Here is a 21,830-nt window from a genome sequence, read left to right as displayed (position 1 = left end):
GCGTGTGTGTAAGAGCAGGAAACATCAAATCATAGTATTTGCTTCTCATATGTGCCTTGACCAGTTAAACCCTGGGTTTCAAACTGGTGACCTCAGCATACCAGTTGATGCTTTATCCACTGTGCCACCACAGGTCAGGTTCTTTTCATTTTGAATGAAAAAAAAAGTACAACCTAGGAACTGTTTTGTTCTCATTTTTTTTATACAACAGAGACAAAGAGGGAGAGATAGGGACAGACAGATAGGAAGGGAGAGAGATGAGAAGGATCAGTTCTTTGTCGTGGCACCTTAGTTGTTCATTGATTGCTTTTTCATATGTGCCTTGATGAGGGGCAGGGGACTCCCACAGAGCGAGTGACCTCTTACTCAAGCCAGGAACTTTGGGCTCAAGCCAGCGACCATGGGGTCATGTCTATGATCCCACACTCAAGTCAGTGACCCTGTGCTCAAGCTAGATGAGCCCGCACTCAAGCCGGCGACCTTGGTGTTTCAAACCTGGGTCCTTTACATCCTAGCCCGATGCTCTATCCATTGCGCCACCACTAGGTCAGGCATGTTTTTTTCTCATTTTTAATTTACTGAGTTCTGTAGTAAGTTTCCGAGAAGATGGACTTCGTTTCTTCCTTCAAGGAAATTAGAGCTGTTTCAGGAAAAATGACATTTACACAAGTCCTCAGGTGGATGCCCCCTGTCAGGTCAGCTTGGGGAGCTGGGCAGCAAGTGCAGAGCGGACTGCTGTATTTGGAGCCCTTTGGGAGGTATTATGAGTGTTTTTGTTTTTCCCAGGTTGGAAGAAGGTGTGGACTGGGATATAGAGGTGTGTTGGGATGGCCAGTATATCTGGCTGACAAGCTGGAGCAGGGATTGTTTAAGGCAGAATAGGTGGAAGTCCAATTGAAAAAGCATGTTGGGGCCACTTACTAATTCAGCATACTTCTCTGTGAATACCTTGTGTCTGATGCTGGCCTAGGTGCTTGTGATGCAGCAGTAAGAAAATGAGACAAAAATCTCTGTCCTTGTGGAACTTTATAGTAAATGAATTATATAGTATGTTAGATGATGAGCATTACAGAAAAAGAAAAGTGGGTCATGGGATAAGAAATCTGTGCGTGGGATGGAGTTGCTGTTTCTAAAGAGGCTTGATTGAGAAGGGGTAGGGTAGACTCTGAGGGACATGCATAGCTGACAGAGGGAACAGCCAGGTCAAAGTCCCTGTGTCCAGAGCCTGCCTGGCCTATGTGAAGGCCATTATGAGGCAGGTTTGGCTGGAGCAGAGTGAACATGGAGGGAGGGCAGTAGGCTTATTTTACTTGACGAGACTTTTACATGTATATGGACATACAGATAGTTGAAGCATTGTGTGGCTTCCAAAATCAATATCTACTCTTGACTACTGAGCCATAGTTATTACATCTCATCTAGATCAGATTGTCAAGCATGGAGATACCAAATGTATACTAACTGAAGGCATGCCAGTTTATCACTGGCCATATGAAAAGGGTCACTTAATCATTGTATTTAAGGTAAACTTTCCCGAGAATGACTCTCTGTCCTAATAGCTCCTTTTGCTGGAAAAACCCCTACCTGCAAGGAAGGAATTAGAAGAGACTGATGAAATGGGCCAGGTAGAACAGGTGGACTTTGATCTAAATCAAGAAAGATGGCTCCAGTATAATGGAGAAGCACATGAGGATGATGACCATCCTCCTGGGGGTGGTGTTGAGGGTCAGACTGCTAAACGGGGCCAGTGAATAACACTCACTGCTGGCATTTTAGATGCAGTAGTGAATGAGTGAAGGACTATAATTATAATATGCTCATTATTTGCTACTGTTTTAATATTTAACTATAGTTGTGTTTTAAAAGTTAAATGAAGAGTAAACTCAAATGTGTATACATAAAAGAAAATATTTATACATATAGAATCATCGGAAAGTCTAAATAGACTTCCAGTAAAAATCAGCATGTGATTTGATGATTAGGTAAAGTTTTTAATATCAGAGAGGGTTACTTCTAGAAAAATAGTCTTAGGTCAATAAGCTTAATGCCTTTTAGAAGGATTTTCTCAAGGTGCTTTCACACAAAATGTGATTTCAGAATAACCTTGAAATAACCTGTACATTTTTGCACCATCTTCAAACTTATGCAGAAAATAAATTTCTTCCCAACAGTTCTTAGTATTTTGTTTATATTTTATGCCATTTCCTTTTTTTCTTTTTTTAGTTGCCATTTCCTTTTGACCTTCCTTTTGTAGAAATGAACTCAGCTTTTCATTTTTTCCATTACCAAGGACGAATAGGGAAAGCAGGCATAGGAATAATTATAACGGGCAAATTAATACTTCCAATCCTCCAGCTCAGAGGTATTCAGATTTTTTGTTTGTGTAGCCCCCAAAGCATGTAATGTGTATCCTTTCACTCATTTAGTTGAAATCTGAAATCTTTCATAATACATTTAGGCAGTTATAAAAGGATTTAATTTCTTGCTTTTCATACATGTATTTTATTGCTTAAATTTTGTTAAAACCTTAAAAGTATAATTTTCTTATACAATTCGTAGAATATATTCATCACATAACCTAATTGGCAAAGCCAGACTTCATTGTGAAGCCAAGTAGGCAAAATCAATCTTAATGTCTGTCAGAAAGCTCAATACCATTATTTCTGTTCAGATTATGATGTAAGCACCTTAACTCCTATCTCACTTGTTTTTTGCTTTTATAACTTTGTCCGACAATTAGTGATTAATTCTCACCCATGTTGATTATGTGAAGAATTTTGGAAGTAGTGCCAGGTAACCAATGTGCAGAACTTGTTTGGTGAATCTTCATCCTCATTATGTTTCCTGGACAACCATGCTTGGTTGGCTATGGTATGGGACATTCTTTATTCCTTTGGCCCAGAAGGCTTTGTTGAGCCTGGTGTTAATGGGCACATCTTGAATTTACATCTCCTCATTGCAAATTTCTGGACCTCTGAGTGCTTGAAGGGCATTCTTCTGGAAGCCCACTGCATGGGTGTGCTTGTGAAGATGATAGTGGATTCCCCTGTCACTACTGCATTGATGACAGAATCGCCCTTCTTACCACCCTTCTTTGCAGAAACCATTCTGCTGGGCTGTGGTTGAAAAGGTGGCTCAGTTCTGAATTATAGTTGTTAGATGGATAGATAGATAAGTCTTGGAGGCGTGCCAGGAGTTTGTTACTTGAATGAAATAAAGTACAACCCAAGTTAGTTATTCCTTTGTTCACAGTCTCAGGGGATCTTTTATACCCTGGGGAAATGCATAATTGTAAGATTCAGGAAGTAAAGTGGGAGAAGTGAAGTTATAAGGTGGCACAGGAAGAAGAGCTAGCCGGTCACAGCAATTCTCGGGTCCTCTGTACAGTGGCAGCTGAAGGACCCCTTAACTGATCCTGCCATTCCAGACAGCCTTGTACCCCAGGACTCCTGTGCTTGAGTTTAACTACTGCTCTAGTGTGTTTGCACTGCCTTGATATTTTGCTGCCTAAGTGAGAATGATCAAATATCCCTTATTTATACTCCTAAGGATATTATAACTTTTACTTGAGTAGTTTTGGAAAAGGTGCAAGGTGAAGAAAACCATACACAAGAACTAGGTGGTCTCTACTAGGACAGGCAGAGAAAGTCATGAGAGGTTGATGGCAGTGGGAACAGGGCACACGTAGATATTCTGTGGTGTTTCAGCATGTGATACAGGGATTTGTCAGAAGAGGTGACTTGGGTCCTGTCTCCATTGCTTCACATTATTTTTTGTAAAGTTTGCGAAACTAAAATTGGGATGTTTATTACTTTATGTACTGACAGCAATGAAAATCACTAGAAATTGAACTTTTATCCTTTTCAAATGAGCTGCATTAAAATCATACTTTTCCAGCCTGACCAGGTGGTGGCGCAGTGGGTAGAGCGTCACACTGGGACACGGAGGACCCAGGTTCAAAATCCCGAGGTTGCCAGCTTGAGCACAAGCTCATCTGGTGTGAGCAAGGCTCACCAGCTTGAGCCCAAGGTCTCTGGCTCAAGCAAGGGGTCACTCTGTCTGCTGTAGCCCCCGGTCAAGGCACATATGAGAAAGCAATCAATGAGCAATTAAAGTACCATAACAAAGAATTGGTGCTTCTCATCTCTCTCCCTTCCTGTCTGTCTGTCCCTATCTGTCCCTCTCTCTGACTCTGTCTCTGTCACACACAAAAAAATCATACTTTTCCAAATAATTGTATAGAAGATAAAATTCAGTTTTAAAATTCTCAAAATATTTAGATATCAAAGCCAGAAATACTGATTTTCCCCTCATTAGTGATGAGAAGAAACAAATCCAATTTAATCAAGATCTGACATAAATTTTAAGCATTTAACTGAGCTAAAAGATTAAATGATTAATTTTAGTCATAACAGATGAAGAATATTATTTGTTCATTTTCTAGGATCATTATGGTAGTCATATATCCAGGGAATCAACACAAGTTCTCAGACCTAATGTCAGATAATGGAATTTGGGCACTCATTATTTATTTAGTTACATTTTTATTTTTATTGAGTTCATTGGGGTGGCATTGGTTAATAAAATTACATAGATTTCAGGTGTACAGTTCTGTAATAGATCATCTGTATATTGTATTATGTGTTCCGCATCCCAAGTTGAGCCTTCTTCCATCACCATCTATTTCCCCTTTACCCTTTACTGTCTTCCTCTAGTCCCCTTTTCCTCTGGTAATCACCATACTGTGTCAATGAATTCTTTTCTAGAACAATTGAATATATTTGTTAACTTATTGTATCACAATATATAAATCACATACATACGGGCAGTTTATCAAAACTCAGAATGCAATAAACTTAACCCTAAACTTAAATTAGCTTTAAATTCATATACTTTAGGGTCCAGTTTGTGTATATTTGGATTTGTGTGTGTGTGTGTGTGTGTGTGTGTGTGTGTGTGTGTGACAGACATAGAAACAGAGAGAGGGACAGTTAGGGACAGACAGGAAGGGAGAGAGATGAGAAGCATCAATTCTTCGTTGCGGCTCCTTAGTCTCCTTAGTTGTTCATTGATTGCTTTCTCATATGTGCCTTGTCCGGGGGACTGCAGCAGAGCGAGTGACCCCTTGCTCAAGCCAGCAGCAACTTTAGCCTTCAAGCCAGTGACCTTTGGGCTCAAGCTAGCGACCATGGGGTCATGTTTATGATCCCACGCTCAAGCTGGTGACCCTACGCTCAAGATGAATGAGCCTGCACTCAAGCTGGTGATCTTGGGGTTTTTGAACTGGGTCCCCAGCATCTCAGGCTAATGCTCTATTCACTGTGCCACTGCCTGGTCAGTCCAATTTCTACTTCTTAATCTCCTCACCTTTTTTTACCCAACTCCTCTCCCATCTGGCAACCATCGAAGTGTTGTCTGTATCTATGAGTCTGTTTCTGTTCTGCTTGTTTATTTATTTTGTTTTTTAGAATCAATTGTTGATAGATATGTATTTATTGGAATATATATATATATATATATATATATATATATATATATATATATATGTTTTTCTTCTTCTTAAAGATGACCCTTTGCCTGACCAGGCAGTGGCATGGTGGATAGAGCATCGAACTGGGATGGAGAGGACCCAGGTTCGAAATCTGGAAGTCGCCAGCTTGACTGCAGGCTCACCAGCTTGATTGAGGGGTCTCTGGCTTGAATGTGGGATCATAAATGACCCCATGGTTGCTGGCTTGAAGTCCAAGGTCGCTGGCTTGAGTCCAATGTCTCTGGCTTGAGAAAGAGGTCACTCACTCTGCTGGAACCCACTGGTCAAGGCACATAGGAGAAAGCAATCAATGAACAACTAAAGTGCCACAATGAAGAATTGATGCTTCTCATCTATTTCCCTTCCTGCCTGTCTGTCCCTATCTGCCCCTCTCTCTTCTCTCTTTCTGTCTCTGTCTCTTTAGCTAGAAAAAGGAAAAGAAAGAAGTCTCTTTAATATTTCATATATAGTAATTCATGATGATGAACTCCTTTAGCTTTTTCTTGTCTGGAAAGTTCTTTGTCCTTTGATTCTAAATGATAGCTTTGCTGGGTTGAGTAATCTTGGTTATAGGTCCTTGCTTTTCATCACTTTCAATATTTTTTGCCAATCCCATCTGGCTTGCAAATTTTCTCTTGAGAAATCAGTTAACAGTTTTATGGGAACTTCCTTGTAGGTAACTAACTGCTTTTCTCTTGTTGCTTTTAAGATTCTCTCTCTTTTTTTAATCTCTTGTATTTTATGGTGTGGGCCTCTTTGTGTAGTTTAAATTTTTAAAAAACTTATTTATTGATTTTTTGAGAGAAGAGAGGAGAAAGAGAGAGGAGAGGAGAGATAAAGAAAGAAACATTGATTTTTCTTGTTCCACTTATATATGCATCCATTGTTTAATGCCTGTATGTGCCCTGCCCAGGGATTGAACCTGCAACCTTGGGATGTCTGGAAATGCGCTAACTGAACTACCTGGCCAGGGCTGGGTATTTTTTTTTCTTAATTTCTTCACCTTTTACACCCAGACCCCCCCCCCCCCCACCTCCTGTCTCACAGCTGTTAGTCTGTTCTCTGTATCTATGAGTCTGTTTCTATTTTGTTTGTTAGTTTATTTTGTTCCTTAGATTCCACGTATAAGAAATTATATGGTACTTGTCTTTCTCTGACTGGCTTAGCATATAACATTCCCCAGGTCCATCCATGCTTTTGTAGAAGGTAAGATTTTCTTCTTTTATACGGCCAAGTGGTATTCCATTGTGTAAATGTTCCACAGATTTTTTATCCACTCATCTACTGATGGGCACTGGGGCTGCTTCCAAATCTTTGCTATTAAAAATAATACTGTGGGGGTGCATATACTATTTTGAATTATTGCTTTGGGTTTCTTTGGATATATTCCCAGAAGTAAAATTGCTGGGTCATAACACAGTTTCATTTTTAATTTTTTTTTTTTGTATTTTTCTGAAGTTGGAAACGGGGAGGCAATCAGACAGATTCCCGCATGTGCCCGACTGGGATCCACCCGGCATGCCCACCAGGGGGTGATGCTCTGCCCATCTGGGCATAGCTCTGTTGCAACCAGAGCCATTCTAGCGCCTGAGGCAGAGGCCACAGAGCTATACTCAGCACCCAGGGCCAACTTTGCACCAATGGAGCCTTGGCTGCGGGAGGGGAAGAGAGAGACAGAGAGGAAGGAGAGGGGGAGGGGTGGAGAAGCAGATGGGCACCTCTCCTGTGTGCCCTGGCTGGGAATCAAACCCAGGACTCCTGCACACCAGGCCGACGCTCTACCACTGAGCCAACTGGCCAGGGCTCATTTTTAATTTTTTGAGGTAATTCTATAATGCTTTTTACAGTGGCTGCAGCAATCTGCATTCCCACTAACAGAGCAAGAGGGTTCTCTTTCCTCCACATCCTTGCCAACACTTCTTGTTTGTTGGTTTATTGATGATAGCCATTCTGGCATGTATGAGGTGATATCTCATTGTGGTTTTAATTTGCACTTCTTTGACTATTAGTGAAATTGAGCATCTTTTCATGTGTCTATTGGCCATCTGTATGCCCTCTTTGGAGAAGTGTGTATTTTGGTCCTTTGACCATTTTTTAATTGGATTTTTTTTTTGGTGTTGAGTTTTATGAATTCTTTATAAATTTTGGATATTAACCCCTTATCAGATGTATCATTGGCAAGTATGCTCTCCCATTCAGTGGGTTGTCTTTTCATTTTGTTGATGGTATCTTTTTGCTATTCAAAACTTCTTAGTTTAGTATAGTCCCATTTGTTTATTTTTTTTGTTTGTTTCTCTTGCCTGAGAAGATGTATCAGAAAAAATATTGTTATGAGAAATGTTTGAGATATTACTGCCTGTTTTCTTTTAGGATTTTTATGTTTTTGAGTCTGACATTTAAGTCTAATCCAGTTTGAATTTATTCTTGTGTATGAAGAAGGTGGTCTATTTAATTGTTTTGTGTGTATCTTTCCAGTTTTCCCAACATCATTTATTGAATAGACTATCTTTACCCCATTGTATGTTTAGACAAGTACTCTTAACATCACTTTTACTTACTAGGCACTACATGCACATGATGCAAGTAGGGAAACGTTTATGAATCTACGCATTAAAGACAAGACAGACTGGTACTCTTGCCAAACGTGCACTGAGTCAATTAGGGTGTTACTCAGAGTTCTCTATACTTAATGGTTTCTGTGAAAATAAATCTGAAGCAGAAACGTGTACACATCCCAGAGCATCTTGTTCATTTGGTTTCCTGGGCTTTCTTTGCATTCTTTTTCCTTTTGCCCTTTCTACTAGAGGTATTAACTGCCGGTGTTTTGTTAAAGTCTTTAACAATTCCATAATGAAAGGCAGGTAATTATGCTTTCTTCTGATACTTTCAATTTTATATCTTTTTAATGTCCGCACTTCTTTAATCAACATTTGATTTTTGGCAAACTCTGACTGAATAGCACTTAATATATTACCCTGAACTGTATTTATGGGTTCCTCAGCAAGTTGTTTTTGTAACTCTGCTATCTTCTGTTCATATATAATTTTTCTGTCAGACACAATGGCCATTAAATTAAATTGAATTTCACCTTCACCGTGCTTTCGTATCTTTTTTTCTATGACTGGTCTCATAGCGCTAATTCAGTCATCTTGATTGCATGCACCTAAATCAATTGGTGCTTCTCTTAATCTGTCTGATTCATATAGTCTTCCATTAACAGGAACATAACCAACAAAGTAAAAAGCATCTTCTTATTTTGCTGTCTTTTTTTTTTTTCGTGTGTGTGGCAGAGACAGAGAGAGTCAGAGAGAGGGACAGATAGGGACAGACAGACAGGAAGGGAGAGAGATGAGAAACATCAATTCTTTGTCGAGGTTCCTTAGTTGTTGTCCATTGATTGATTTCTCATGTGTGCCTTGACTGAGGGGCTATAGCAGATCTAGTGACCCCTTGCTCGAGCCAGTGACCTTGGGCTCAAGCTGGTCATCCATGCTCAAACCCGATGAACCCATACTCAAGCTGGCGACCTCGGAGTCTCAAACCCAGGTCCTCTGCATCCCAGTCTGACGCTCTATCCACTGCGCCACCGCCTGGTCAGGCATTTTTGCTGATGTCTTTGCATCAAATCCAAACATTTGCTCTCTGGTGAAGCTGTTTCGTGTTTTTCCAATCAGATCTAAATTGCTGAGTGCCAAATCTTTCATAGCTGCATCAAAACTTTGTGAAAATTCTTTAAACTCTGAAACTATCTCTCCTAAATGGACATCTTGATGAGTACAATTCAATAATGCACTTACTATGGCTTGAGTAGCACAAACATTATTACCTGCTTGGCAAAAATATTGTTTCAAATCTGGAGTCCTGAACCACAGAGCCTGCTGGTTCTTCTGGTTGCCACTCAAAAGGAAAAATTAACCCATGAAGTGGCTTTAATTTTTAAAATTCTGAGGCTCTAAGCTTTATATTTCTTCTAGTTGGGCTCCTGGCAACTGAATCATTTAAGGAGCTTGGTGAAGACCGCAGGGTCACATTCCATGGAGCAGCACTCCTGGGCATTGCCCATTGGGCCCAGCCACACACTATCCACTCCACCTGGATGCTGGCCGCCCAAGCGCCTGCTGTAGTCAAACCTGCTGTTGAACTCTGCTTTAAGACTTTGTGACCCCGCTCTCAGGCTTTGAGTGATATAATGTTTATGGTACTTTGAAGCAAAGATAAGATAAATTCTTTTGATTAAAAAAACAATAACAGCCTGACCTATGGTGGTGCAGTGGATAGATCAAGTGTCAACCTGGAATGCTGAATTTGCTGATATGAAACCCTGGGCTTGCCCAGTCAAGGCACGTAGGAGAAGCAATGAGTTGATGCTTCCCATTCCTGCTCTCCTCTCTCTCCTTTCTCTAAAATCTAAAAAACTAATAAACAAACAATGCTCAGATTTAATAATTAAACTATATGTCCCAGAAGATCTACTGAATACAGTATACTGTATATACTTTTCATAAATTGTAATGCTGAGAGAATAGTAGTGATGGAATGACAGAAAGAGAGTATTTATGATCAATAGTTATAAAAGTAGAATTACTACCAATACAGAAATTCCAGCCATCATATCTTATATGTGTTTCTGGTTCCTGGTACAATAGCCTTGGAGCAGACCACTTGAAATCTATTCAATTTAGTAAGCAGGCACTAACAAAAGCAATGATTGGCATCTTGGGGGATAGCTTGGGTAGCCTGGGCAGGTAGGCTCGAAGCTGCCCCATTGGGCATTAAACACATGTGGACAGGGCTGACTGGAATTGCTGAAGCAATGCAGATGGTATGGGCTGCCACTGATGAGGTGCAGGAGGATGTGTGGCCTTCACTAGTAGAGAGCTCTGTGATAGCTTGGAGGTGTGCCATTCTAGAGAAGGAGCCTGGGTGCAGGTGCTAATTTTTTTTTTTTTGAGAGAGAGAGAGACAGAAAGGGAGAGATCTGAGAAGCATAAGCTTGTAGTTGCATCACTTTAGTTGTTCATTGATTGATTCTTATATGTGCCTTAAAGGGGGTGGGGTGGGGGGGGTGGGGGCTGAAGCCGAGCCAGTGACCCCTTGCTCAAACCAGTGACCTTGGGCTCAAGCCAGTGACTTTTGGGTTCGAGCCAGAGACCATGGGGTCATGTCTATGATCCCACACTCAAGCTGGTGACCCCGCGCTCAAGCTGGTGACCCTGTCCTCAAGCTGGTGAGCTGCACTCAAGCCAGAAACCTTGGGGTTTTGAACCTGGGACCTCACGTCCCTGGCCGATGGTCTATTCACTGTGCCACCACTGGTCTGGCTACAGATGCTAATTTTTAAGTGTCTTGAAATAGAGCTAAAAGGACTTCTACCTGTGTGTCAGCTGAGCTGAGGGATGTTTCTTGCTGAAGGCTATAATTCTTTTCCTGTGACTGCTTTCACTTAGGGCTTTGATTGGTTTTCACCAAACAGCCTATGGTACTACTTTGTCAAATGCTTTATTTTTATTTTCAGTGGGATGGTTCCTTAAAATAAATTTGATTTAGCAAGACTGTTGAGTATTTCTAAGCATAAAAATAACAATTTATAATTGGTTTAAAAAAAAAAAGTTTGACTAAAAGAAGATAAGATTGTTTTAGATAATATTTTAGCTGGTTTTTTTTTTTAATATGACTAGTGCAATCAGAGACTTAAATCATTGAAATTATTTAGCTTAGTGAAGAGATAAGTCAAACCCACTGGAGCAAAAGTTCCTGGCCTTTTCCCACAGAGAAACTACTTTGATATCTCCAAAGTCTTGTGATAGGTTACTAAGGTAGACAGTGATAATGCAGTAACTGGTTGGGACAAGAACTGTTAGTTACTGTGGTCTTACTTTTGGTTACTGTACTTATTTTTAAGCATTTTTCTCTTTTTTTAATCATTTTTTTTGTTTTTTGGTGGTTTTTGCTGGAAAAGGGTTGGAGAAGAACCCTAGTATGGACTATAAAATCATTTTTTTTTCTTATCTGGAAACTTATCAGCTCTTGATTAGTTGGGGATCTCTGTTAAACAGTTTCTCTGCTTTTTAATTCATCGAACCCATAACATATTTATGTTATGTCTGGGTTATGAATGCCTCTGATTATGCATTCAGCTCTTGAACAAATTTATTTTGAGTGCCTGCACATATCCTGGCACATTATCTGCTCGTTGAGTGGCTTATGAAGTGCCTGTTTTATCTAGTGATGCACTACAAGTAGAAGCAAAGGAGAGCTGAGCCGCGGTGCTCTCCTTCTCGAGAACTTAAAATTAATTGGTAGTTTTTGGAAAAGGTGCAAGAGATCATTATAAACATACCCTTTTAAAGCAGTGTTTTTCAACTGCCAGTCTGTGGACTGGTCTCCCAGAAATTTTGTGCCAGTCTGTGAAGGAGTTAACCACCTTGATGTATGAAGATTATAGACCCAATGATCTTAGTCAATTCGCTTATGCTCAGGGTGATTTCTGCCTTAGTGGTCCCTAATATAATTCTATTTTCACCCATCCCCAAGTGTAAAAAGGTTGAAAACCACTGGTTAGAGTGTACCAGCTATATTTTGTTACCTGGTACTTGAGTGGATTTCTCAATTCATTGCATTAAAAAAATTTTTCCCATTGATTTGAGAAAGAGAATGGGAGGGGGGAGAGAAGTATCAACTCATTGTTTCACTTAGTTGTTCCATTTAGTTGTGTAGTCAATGATTGCTTCTTTTATGGGCCCTGATCAGGGTCAAACCCACTGCTGGGTCAGTGCTTTATCCATTGAGCCACCTGGCCAGGGCTCCATTGGAGTCTTTTTTTAAAAAAGATTTTAATTATGACCCTGACTAGGTGGTGGCTCAGTGGATAGAATGTTGGACTGGGACGCAGAGGACCCAGGTTTGAAAACCCAAAGTCACAGGCTTGAGTGCAGGCTTACCTGGCTTGAATGAGGGCTCAACAGCTTGAGTATGGAGTTGCTGGCTTGAGCGTGGGATCATAGACACGACCTCACGGTCAGTGGCTTGAGCTCAAAGGTTGCTGGCTTGAAACCCAAGGTCACTGGCTTGAACCCAAGGTCACTGGCTTGAGCAAAGGGTTAGTCACTCTGCTGTAGCCCCTGGTCAAGGCACATATGAGAAAGCTATAATTGAACAACTAAGGAGCTGCAATGAAGAATTGATGCTTCTCATCTCTCTCCCTTCCTGCCTACCTGTCTCTGTCTGTCCCTTTCTCTGTCTCAGTCTCTGTCTCTGTCACACACACACAAAAAAAGGATTTTATTTGTGGATTTTACAGAGGGGTGGGGAGCGGGAAGTATCAACTTATAGTTACTTCACTTTAGTTGTTCATTGGTTGCTTGTCATATGTGCCTTGACCAGGCAAGCCTAGGGTTTCAAACCAGCAACCTCAGCATTCCAGGTTCAAGCTTTTATTCACTGCACCATCACAGGCCAGGTCCATTGCATTCTTTAACACACCTCTCAAGGTATCCTTGACAAAAAAATAAAAGAAAAGAAAAAAAGAAAAAATTTAAGGTAAAAAAAATTAAAGTATCTTTGAAACACTGTAAATAAAGTACAACAAACAGATGCTGGAAGTGGCATGGCACTGCAAGTGATCTAGGTTTGAGTTGCTAACTCTGTCAATGTCACAACAGAACCAGTGCCTAGGAATGTTAAGAAAACTATCATTTTAAATGGTGCCAAATATAATATCAGGGAATATTCAACTCTGTACAATGAAACAGTTTTCGCTACGTTGCTTAAATTGCATTTGTAGAAAACTACTTATAAAAGGTGCCTTCTGGCCTGACCTGTGGTGGTGCAGTGGATAAAGCATCAACCTGGAATGCTGAAATCTGCAGTTTGAAACCCTGGGCTTGCCCGGTCAAGGCACATGCACATTTCCCACTCCTCTCCCCCCTTTCTCTCTTTTTCTCTGTCTCTGTCACCCCTTTCTCTGAAAGAAAAGTCAATAAATAAAAAAAGGTGCCTTCTGTTTGCATTATTTTTTTTGTTTGTTTTTTTCTGAAGTGAGAAGCAGGGAGGGAGAGAGACAGACTCCTGCATGTGCCCGACTGGGATCCACCCAGCAAGCCTACTAGGGGGCTATGCTCTGCCCATCTGGGGTGTTGCTCTGTTGCAACCGGAGCCATTTTTTTAATTGATTTTAATTTGTTGTGTTTACATAGTTACAAGTATTCCCCCGAATATATCCCCCTGTGTTCTCCTTGATACCCTCTATGCCCCCTCCCCCTATTGCCTTCCTCCCTTCCCTCCATGATTTACTGTCCTGCCTCTATCTCTCTGTGTTATGTGTATATACTTTCACTAATATCTTTCCTTTCTTTGATCCCCTCCTCTCATCCCCTTTCCCTCTGACTGCTTTCCCTCTGGACTCTTTAACCCCTTTTCTGCCGCTCTTCTGTTCCTCAGTCCACATTGTTCATTGGATTCCTCATATGAGTGAGATCATGATATTTTTTTTCTCTGCCTGGCTTATTCCACTTAGCATAATAGACTCCAGGTTCATCCATGTTGTCACAAGGGTAAGATTTCCTTCTTTTTCATGGCCTCATAGTATTCCATCGTGTATATGTATCACAGCTTTTTAATCTACTCATTTACTGATGGACACTTGGGCTATTTCCAGATCTTGGCTATTGTAAACAATGCTGCAGTAAACATGAGGGTGCATTTCTTCTTTTGAATCAGTGATTTGGTATTCATAGGATATATTCCTAGGAGTGGAATAGCTGGGTCAAAAAGCAGTTTGATTTTTAATTTTTTGAGGAATCCACCTGGAACCATTTTTTTAGCACCTGAGGTGGAGGCCATGGAGTCATCCTCAGCGCTGGGGCCAAATTTGCTCCAATGGAGCCTTGGCTGCAGGAGGGTAAGAGAGAGATAGAAAGGAGAGGGGGAAGGTTGGAGAAGCAGATGGGCACCTGTGCCCTGGCTGGGAATTGAACTCAAGACTTTCACACACCAGGCTAATGCTCTACCTCTGAGCCAACTGGCCGGGGCCCTGTTTGCATTCTTTTTAAGGCTAGTAGAAGTACCTCATGGTTCTATTGTCTACTTGTTCACTTAGTGTGACTGTCACAGTATGATTAAGTTAGTTTAATAAACTCCCTTATGGTTTGACAGCTTTAAGATAATTTGGAGGAATACTTAAAAAAATTAATTGTATAATAAAACTCACTTTTAGAAACTTACTTGTGATTCTGGAAATAATTAGGAGAGATGAAATTAGAATATAGAAATACTTTTTGGAGGACACAGGATAAAAGTTAAATTTAATAAGTGGCTCTGGGTAAAAGGTTAGGTTAAGTGTTTTTTTTTTGAGCAGCTTACAAATTGACATTTTCATTTAGGTTTAAGTGACTTTTGATCATTTTCTGTTCATCTAGCCTGAATTGAGAATTGTTTATTTTATTTCTGGGAGCTAAGACATTCTGTTTATTTCCTAGTAACCAATTAGATCTGGTTATGCCCAACACAAACTTTGTAAGGGAGATAGATCTTTCATACAAAACAATTTTTAGTCTAGTACTATTTTGCAGTTCTATTTTTTTTTACAGTTCTTATTTATTTATATTTTTAATTTTTTTTTAAGTAAGAGAAGGGGAGGTAGAGAGACAGACTCCTACATGGGTTCCGACAAATCCACCTGGCAACCCTCTTCTGGGGCTGACACTCGATTTTACTGAGCTGTCCTCAGCACCGGGGGGCATCATTCAAACCAATGGAGCCAGAGAGAGGAAGAGAAGCAGATTGTCGCTTCTCATGTGTGCCCTGACTGGGAATTGAATCCAGGATGCCTGCATGCCGGGCCAACACTATCCATTGGGCTAACTAACCAGGGCAGTTCTTATTTATTAAAAAAATGTTACTGATTTAGGCATGCAAATACCACACAAAATAATACAGTGAATGTGCATGTACTACCAACTAGGTGAAGAAAACGTTAATACATTTGCAGCCTCCTTAATGCCCCTTTTCAGTTGCTTCTCCCCTCTTCCTCTCCTATTTCACCCCACCCCAGGTAACCATTATCCTGAATTTAGCATATATAATTACTCTTTCTTTCTTTCTTCTTTATAAATTACTTTCTTTTTACTCTTTCTTTCTTCTTTATTTTCTTCCTTTCCTTTCTTCCTTCTTCCTTCCTTCCTTCCTTCCTTCCTTCCTTCCTTCCTTCCTTCCTTCCTTCCTTCCTTCCTTCCTTCCTCCCTTCCTCCCTTCCTCCCTCCCTCCCTCCCTCCCTCCCGCCTTCCCTCCCTCCCTTCCTTTCTTCTTTCCTTTCTTTTGACAGAGACAGAAAGAGGGACAGATAGACAGATAGAGACAGACAGAGGAAGAGAGAGAGATGACAAGCATCAATTCTTTGTTGCGGCTCCTTAGTTCATTGATTGCTTCTCATATGTGCCTTGACTGGGGGGCTACAGCAGAGCAAGTGACCCCTTGTTCAAGCCAGCGACCTTGGGTTCAAGCCAGTGATCTTTGGGCTCAAGCCGGCGACCTTGGGGTTTCAAACATGGGTCCTCTGTGTCCCCAGTCCAATGCTCTATCCACTGCATCACTGTCTGGTCAGGCTGATTACTCTTTATTTCTTATTACTTTTCTCTCACATGTATGCATTACAACATAATGCTATATAAAGTCATGAACTCTGGTATCTTATATTTGAATCAGGCAAAAAACATTGTTAAGTTTTGAAAAGTTCTTGTTTCATCTAGGAAAACGTGCTTTTATATGCATATAAAAATTTATAAGTTAGACAATGTAGTGTTCATAAAATTGAGCTTAAGTTGCACATTCTTGTTTCATAATGGAGTAATTGCTGTTAAGCTAATCTATGCATGTTCCATAACTGATATATTCTTCATACTAAATTGGAGAATTATAGTGCCATAAAGACTATATAATACAAAAAAAAGGATATAATACAAGCAATAAAATAGTGGTTTTTAGTGATCACTTTTTTGAATTTGAGCCAATGACCTGAAGGTTATTACTATACCATTTCATTTGCTTGGTGTACACTTTTTAAAGATTTATATATAAGCTTTACAAACCAAAAAGCATTTTGATAATATAGTATTGCCTAGAAATGGATTTTGTTTTTTTCCTTTGCAGTTGCTGTAAAGTTTGTTAGTCACATAATGTGAATTTGTAGAAAGCACCCCAGTGACTCCAGAGTCAAATAACATTTCTTGAGCTGTTCCTTTATTCATCAAATATTTACTGAGTATATCTTATGTTAGATGTAGGAGATACAAAAATTATAAGACATTGTTCTTGTATTCAGAAAGCTGATAATCTGGATGAGATAATTGTATCTACAAATAGGTAATATCAGGTGATAAGTGCTGTTTTATATGAGCAGTAGGGAATAATTAATTCTGCCAAGAGGTTGGGGTAAGAATGGAAAAAATTTGAGTGTTGAGTAAGGCCTTATATAAGAGGAGATAACTAAGTGAGCTCTAAGAAGGATTAGGTTTTGCTAGGAGGAATAGGACTCTTCATATCTAGGAAGGTATTATCGCAATGATTTTCAACTGGTGTGCCACAAGAATTTTTAAAACATGCAATACCTGACTATTTATTAGGTACACTGACCTCTTTCCCCTTAGGTTGTCAAATAAAAGAATGGCAATAGCCAACACAGTAATAGCTGTCCCATGTGAATGAGTCAAAATTATACCTATTTTTTTTGGTCAGATTGGCAAAAAACAGTATGTATTTTTTGGTGTGCCACGGAATTTTAGTGATTAGTTTATGCAAAGTATATATTTTTTGGTGTGCCACACAATTTTAGTGATTAGTTTGTGTGTGCCATGAGATGGAAAAGGTTGAAAGTCACGTATTATAGTATAGTGTTTAAGAACACAGGTTTTTGGAGTTCAACTGACTTGGTTTGAAACTGGCTCTAGTCCATTTTTGCTCTGATATTGGGGATGTTACTTGAACATGCTAAAGTACCTAACTGCTGGGGACACACTAGACATTCACAAATGAAAGCTGCTGCTACTACTATTATGTTATTATTAACCCATATTAAAAGGCAGAGCAGTATGATAGTAAAGAATGTTGTTTTCTAAGACTCATATAAATATGGCTGTGAATAGGATGGTGTTTGTTGGGATGATTTGGTGTGTTGGAAGGTACAGTGGAAAAGTAGCATAGTAATGCTCTTGGTCCCCCACCTTGATTCTTCCATCACTTTAAGTGTTGTCTGCTAATGCTGTCTAGCTGCCCCCTTCTCTATTGCCTTTAGCCAAGGCAGAGGTCTTGCTCAGGTGGATTTCCTCATCCCATCTTGCAGCCAATAATTGACGACAGTTAAAGGGATACAAAAGGTCAGGCTCCTTGCCTCAAAGCATCACCAACTATGTGATACAGTTCATGCTCTAGAGCAGTGGTCCCCAACCCCCAGGCTGTGGACCGGTACCGGTCCGTGGGCCATTGTACCGGTCCGCAGAGAAAGAATAAATAACTTACATTATTTCCGTTCAGACTTTTATTTAAGTCTGAACGATGTTTTATTTTTTAAAAATGACCAGATTCCCTTTGTTACATCCGTTTAAGACTCACTCTTGACGCTTATCTCGGTCACATGACACATTTATCCATCCCACCCTAAAGGCCGGTCCGTGAAAATATTTTCTGACATTAAACCGGTCCATGGCCCAAAAAAGGTTGGGGACCACTCATCTAGAGCACTCCTGGGAACTGAGCTCCTGAACCTGCTGTGTTCTTCTCTACTCACTCCCTTTTTTTTTTTTTTTTTTTTTTTAATTTTTTTTATTTCAATGGGGTTACATCAATAAATCAGGGTACATATATTCAAAGAAAACATTTTCAGGTTATCTTGTCATTTAGTTCTGTTGCATACCCATCACCCAAAGAGAGATCGTCCTCCGTCACCCTCTATCCAGTTCTCTCTGTACCCCCTTTTTGATGAAACTCCCTCAAGAGTAACTTACACAAGAATCCTTGTTCCAGTCTGTCCATTGTAGGGATTGAGAAGAACGGAGAAGTCAGATAACTTGAATGTGGGGAGTTGGAATCAAAGCAGTTTGTAGACTGGATGGCTAGGCATATAGTTAATCAATAGTTATATCAACTAGTTTATCTCAAATAGTTATATTAACTATTTTCAAGTAGTTGAAAAAATAGGACTCAGAAAGATTTAGTTTTGGAGAAAATGAGTTGTTTTGGCTCTGTTGAATTCACAGTACCTTATGGAATGTCATAGGTAGAAATGTTCAGTAAGTTGTGGGAAATATTTGTCTGTAGTATGGAAGGTGCGGTCAGGTCAACAACATGAAGGTGATTGATTAAGTTACAAGAGTGTATAGGGCCTAAGACAAAATATTGGGAACTCCATTTTTATCATTTAGAGTGCTTTCATTTGCACATAACAGAAAATCTGACTCAAACTGGTTTGAGAGTGAAGGGAATTTCTTGGTTATATATCGGAAAGTCCAGTGGAATTAACTGAAGTGTGGTTTGATTAGGGCTCCTGCTCCATTTTTCCGTGGTTATTTAGAAAACTGGATTAAGGGAGGCTAAAAAGGAAACTAAAAAGAAATAGTTATGGAAGACATCTCACCCATGTTTGCTGGATGTGAGGAATGACTTTAGAATTTGACTCAGATTGCTTGTTTGTTCTCTGGCTCTGAAGACAGCTTTTTGTGTGGCCCTAGACAAGTCACTCAGTGTTTTGTCAATCCCTGAGGCATAATAGTCGTAATAAACACTTCACAGGAACTCTGTAAAGGTCAAGAAAGATAATATATAAAAGAGGTTTGTTATCTAAACTGTTATACAAATATTAGTAAGCACATTGTTTATATAAACCCTATCGTCTCATAAAAGAATGTAAGGTATGATAAGCTACTACTATGTAGAGCCAAAGGTATGAGACAAGGGCGGAGGGAGAGAGAGGAAGAGAATATGAACGACTAAATAAAACATGGTTCTATCAATAGTCCAAAAACTGTTGCTCCTTTTAGCATGGCTAGGTGACTCTGCAAAGTGAGCAGCTCTTAGATTTTATTTATTTTTGTTAGGGCCCCTTGTTGATTTGCATATATAGTTTCAGTTCCCTTTAGAATGAGAAGGAAGGAACACCATACAGAATGTTTATTGTTTTGATTATCAGGATGACTTTGATTTGATGTTGCAAAGTTAGTGATAATACTAAATGTTTAATAGTAGCAGATGCTGTCAGTTTCTGTGTCACTGGTGTGTGATTGATTTTAGCTTTGGCTCCAAAGCTAAGGCTTTTAGCCACATTCTGGTCTAAATCTAAAAAGTCTTGGATCATACATTCTTATTACTTATTCAAGTTGGTAGACCTTTTACAGGCACTCACATAATTTTATTTCTATACATTTCTGTTTCTTAGGTTGAATAGTGTCACTTTCTATGCTTAATTTTAAACAGTTTGATGCTTTGAAGTATAATGGGGGAAATAACAGAAACTACCTTGTAAGGTCATGGTGAAGGTAAAGTGAGCTAAAAAAATCTAGTGAGTATTAGCAGCTATAGTTAGTAGTTCTTTATAAATACTTGATATATGTGAGAAAGCATCAAGTGAATGAGTACTTCAACATAAAGCATTCATTGAAAAATGTTGGGATAGCCTGGCCTGAGGTAGTGCAGTGGGTAAAGCATTGACCTGGAACGTTGAGGTTGCTGGTTCGAAACCCTGGGCTTGCCTGGTCAAAGCACATATGGGAGTTGATGCTTTCTGTTCCTCTCCCCGTTCTCTTTCTCTCTCTCTCTCTCCTTTCTAAAATGAATAAATGAAGTCTTAAATAAAAGTAATTAAAAAAAAGAAAAAATATTGGGATTTAGTTTTGAATAAATTCAGAAAAATAATAAGTTTCCTTAACGACAACTCAGATTCCATGCTGGTTTCCATCGTGGGGATGGCACTGTACACAGGATACGTCTTCATGCCTCAGCACGTCATGGCGATACTGCACTATTTTGAAATTGTACAATGACCATGATGTGACCGGAAGCAAGAGGTTCCTTAGGGAAGAACCACCTGTAAAGCTGGAATGAGACTTCATCAGATGTTGTGAGAAACTCTACTAGATGTCAACATAACCAACCCTATGAATATAAAGACTAAAATGAATGAGTAAACAGGAAAAGAATCCTGACTCATGTGTTGTGTTATTTTTAATTTTAAAAAAGGCTCTTGTATAGTAATTTTTGTCTATTTTAACATTGTAGTCATTTGTACTTTGATACCAATATTTTCTTAACCTTTGTGACTGTTTAAATATTACCCCATGAAAGCTTTTCTTAATGTAACTTTGAGTACATCTTAATTGCCTTCTATTTCTAAACCCAGAGTCATTAGTTGGGCTTTACTGCTCTTGCTATTGTATGGCATACACACATCTGCCTGGGTATATTTCTACTTTTGACCAAAGTTTTGTAAAAACTGGGGCAGGGGGATAGGGAGGGAGGATATTTTATTGTGAACTATTTACAAAAGACTTCTCGTAAGTTTGAACTCAGGAGTACAGTTTTAGCTATCTAGACTCGACTCCAACAGCTTCTGCTTTAAAACTCTTAAGTGTTTCTTAACAACAATAAAAAAGGATCTTGCTCAACTTAAAAATAAGGGACATTTCACCTTTTAAATATTTAATTATGTGGACTCATTTCCAGAAAACTTTGATGATGATTCTTGTGACAAAAGGGGGTTAAGTAGCATTATTGTGTAATGCTTATTAGCCATAGAGTTTTTAAAAGAAAGTGAATCAGTTTCTTCTGAGGTGACATTGTTATTAACAGTGTACTTCCTTACGTTCAGTTTCATGATTGTAAATGGGTGCTGCAAATGCATTTGAACATTGCAATAAAATATGAGATGAATTGTTAAAAGCTATAGCAAAAAGAAATGTAAACGTGGTTAAAATCCTTTCTTTCACACTTTGTATTTTTTTTAAAGATTTTTATTTCTTAAATGTAAAATGACTAATTTTTTGATGTAAACTCATTAAATTCAAAGAGAGAAAAATCAGTGGCTGTTGCCATATATTTTATTTATTTTTTTCTCATTGGTTAAGTATTGATCTAGTACTTACATTTCTGAACTTATTGCTGTGGACGTATAAACAGTAAGTATATCTTAGTGTGTCTCTCAACATAAAAGTATTACTAATTTAAAAAATTACACATATTATATTTTAACCTGCTTTCCAAAATAAGCTTGGCTGTTTTTGAAAAAGAGTATTTTTGGCCCTACATTTTTTTTTTTTTG

General features: G+C 39.2%; 1 protein-coding gene and 1 pseudogene across 1 annotated transcript in view; one reads left to right on the top strand and one right to left on the bottom strand.

The window, feature by feature from the left end:
- Positions 1-21,451, top strand: part of SPTSSA (serine palmitoyltransferase small subunit A) — a 28,371-nt gene extending 6,920 nt beyond the window's left edge. The window contains exon 2 of the mRNA XM_066388563.1: positions 20,453-21,451. Coding sequence (XP_066244660.1) covers positions 20,453-20,556 — 104 coding nt within the window. The 3' untranslated portion in view covers positions 20,557-21,451. The remainder of the gene's footprint in view (positions 1-20,452) is intronic.
- LOC136376507 (ubiquitin carboxyl-terminal hydrolase isozyme L5-like) lies at positions 8,279-9,234 on the bottom strand (annotated as a pseudogene).
- Positions 21,452-21,830: the final 379 nt, after the last annotated feature.

This window comes from Saccopteryx leptura, chromosome 6 (genome assembly GCF_036850995.1).
Source record: "Saccopteryx leptura isolate mSacLep1 chromosome 6, mSacLep1_pri_phased_curated, whole genome shotgun sequence".
Taxonomy (NCBI): Eukaryota; Metazoa; Chordata; class Mammalia; order Chiroptera; family Emballonuridae; genus Saccopteryx; species Saccopteryx leptura.
This window is presented reverse-complemented; position numbering and strand designations above follow the sequence as displayed.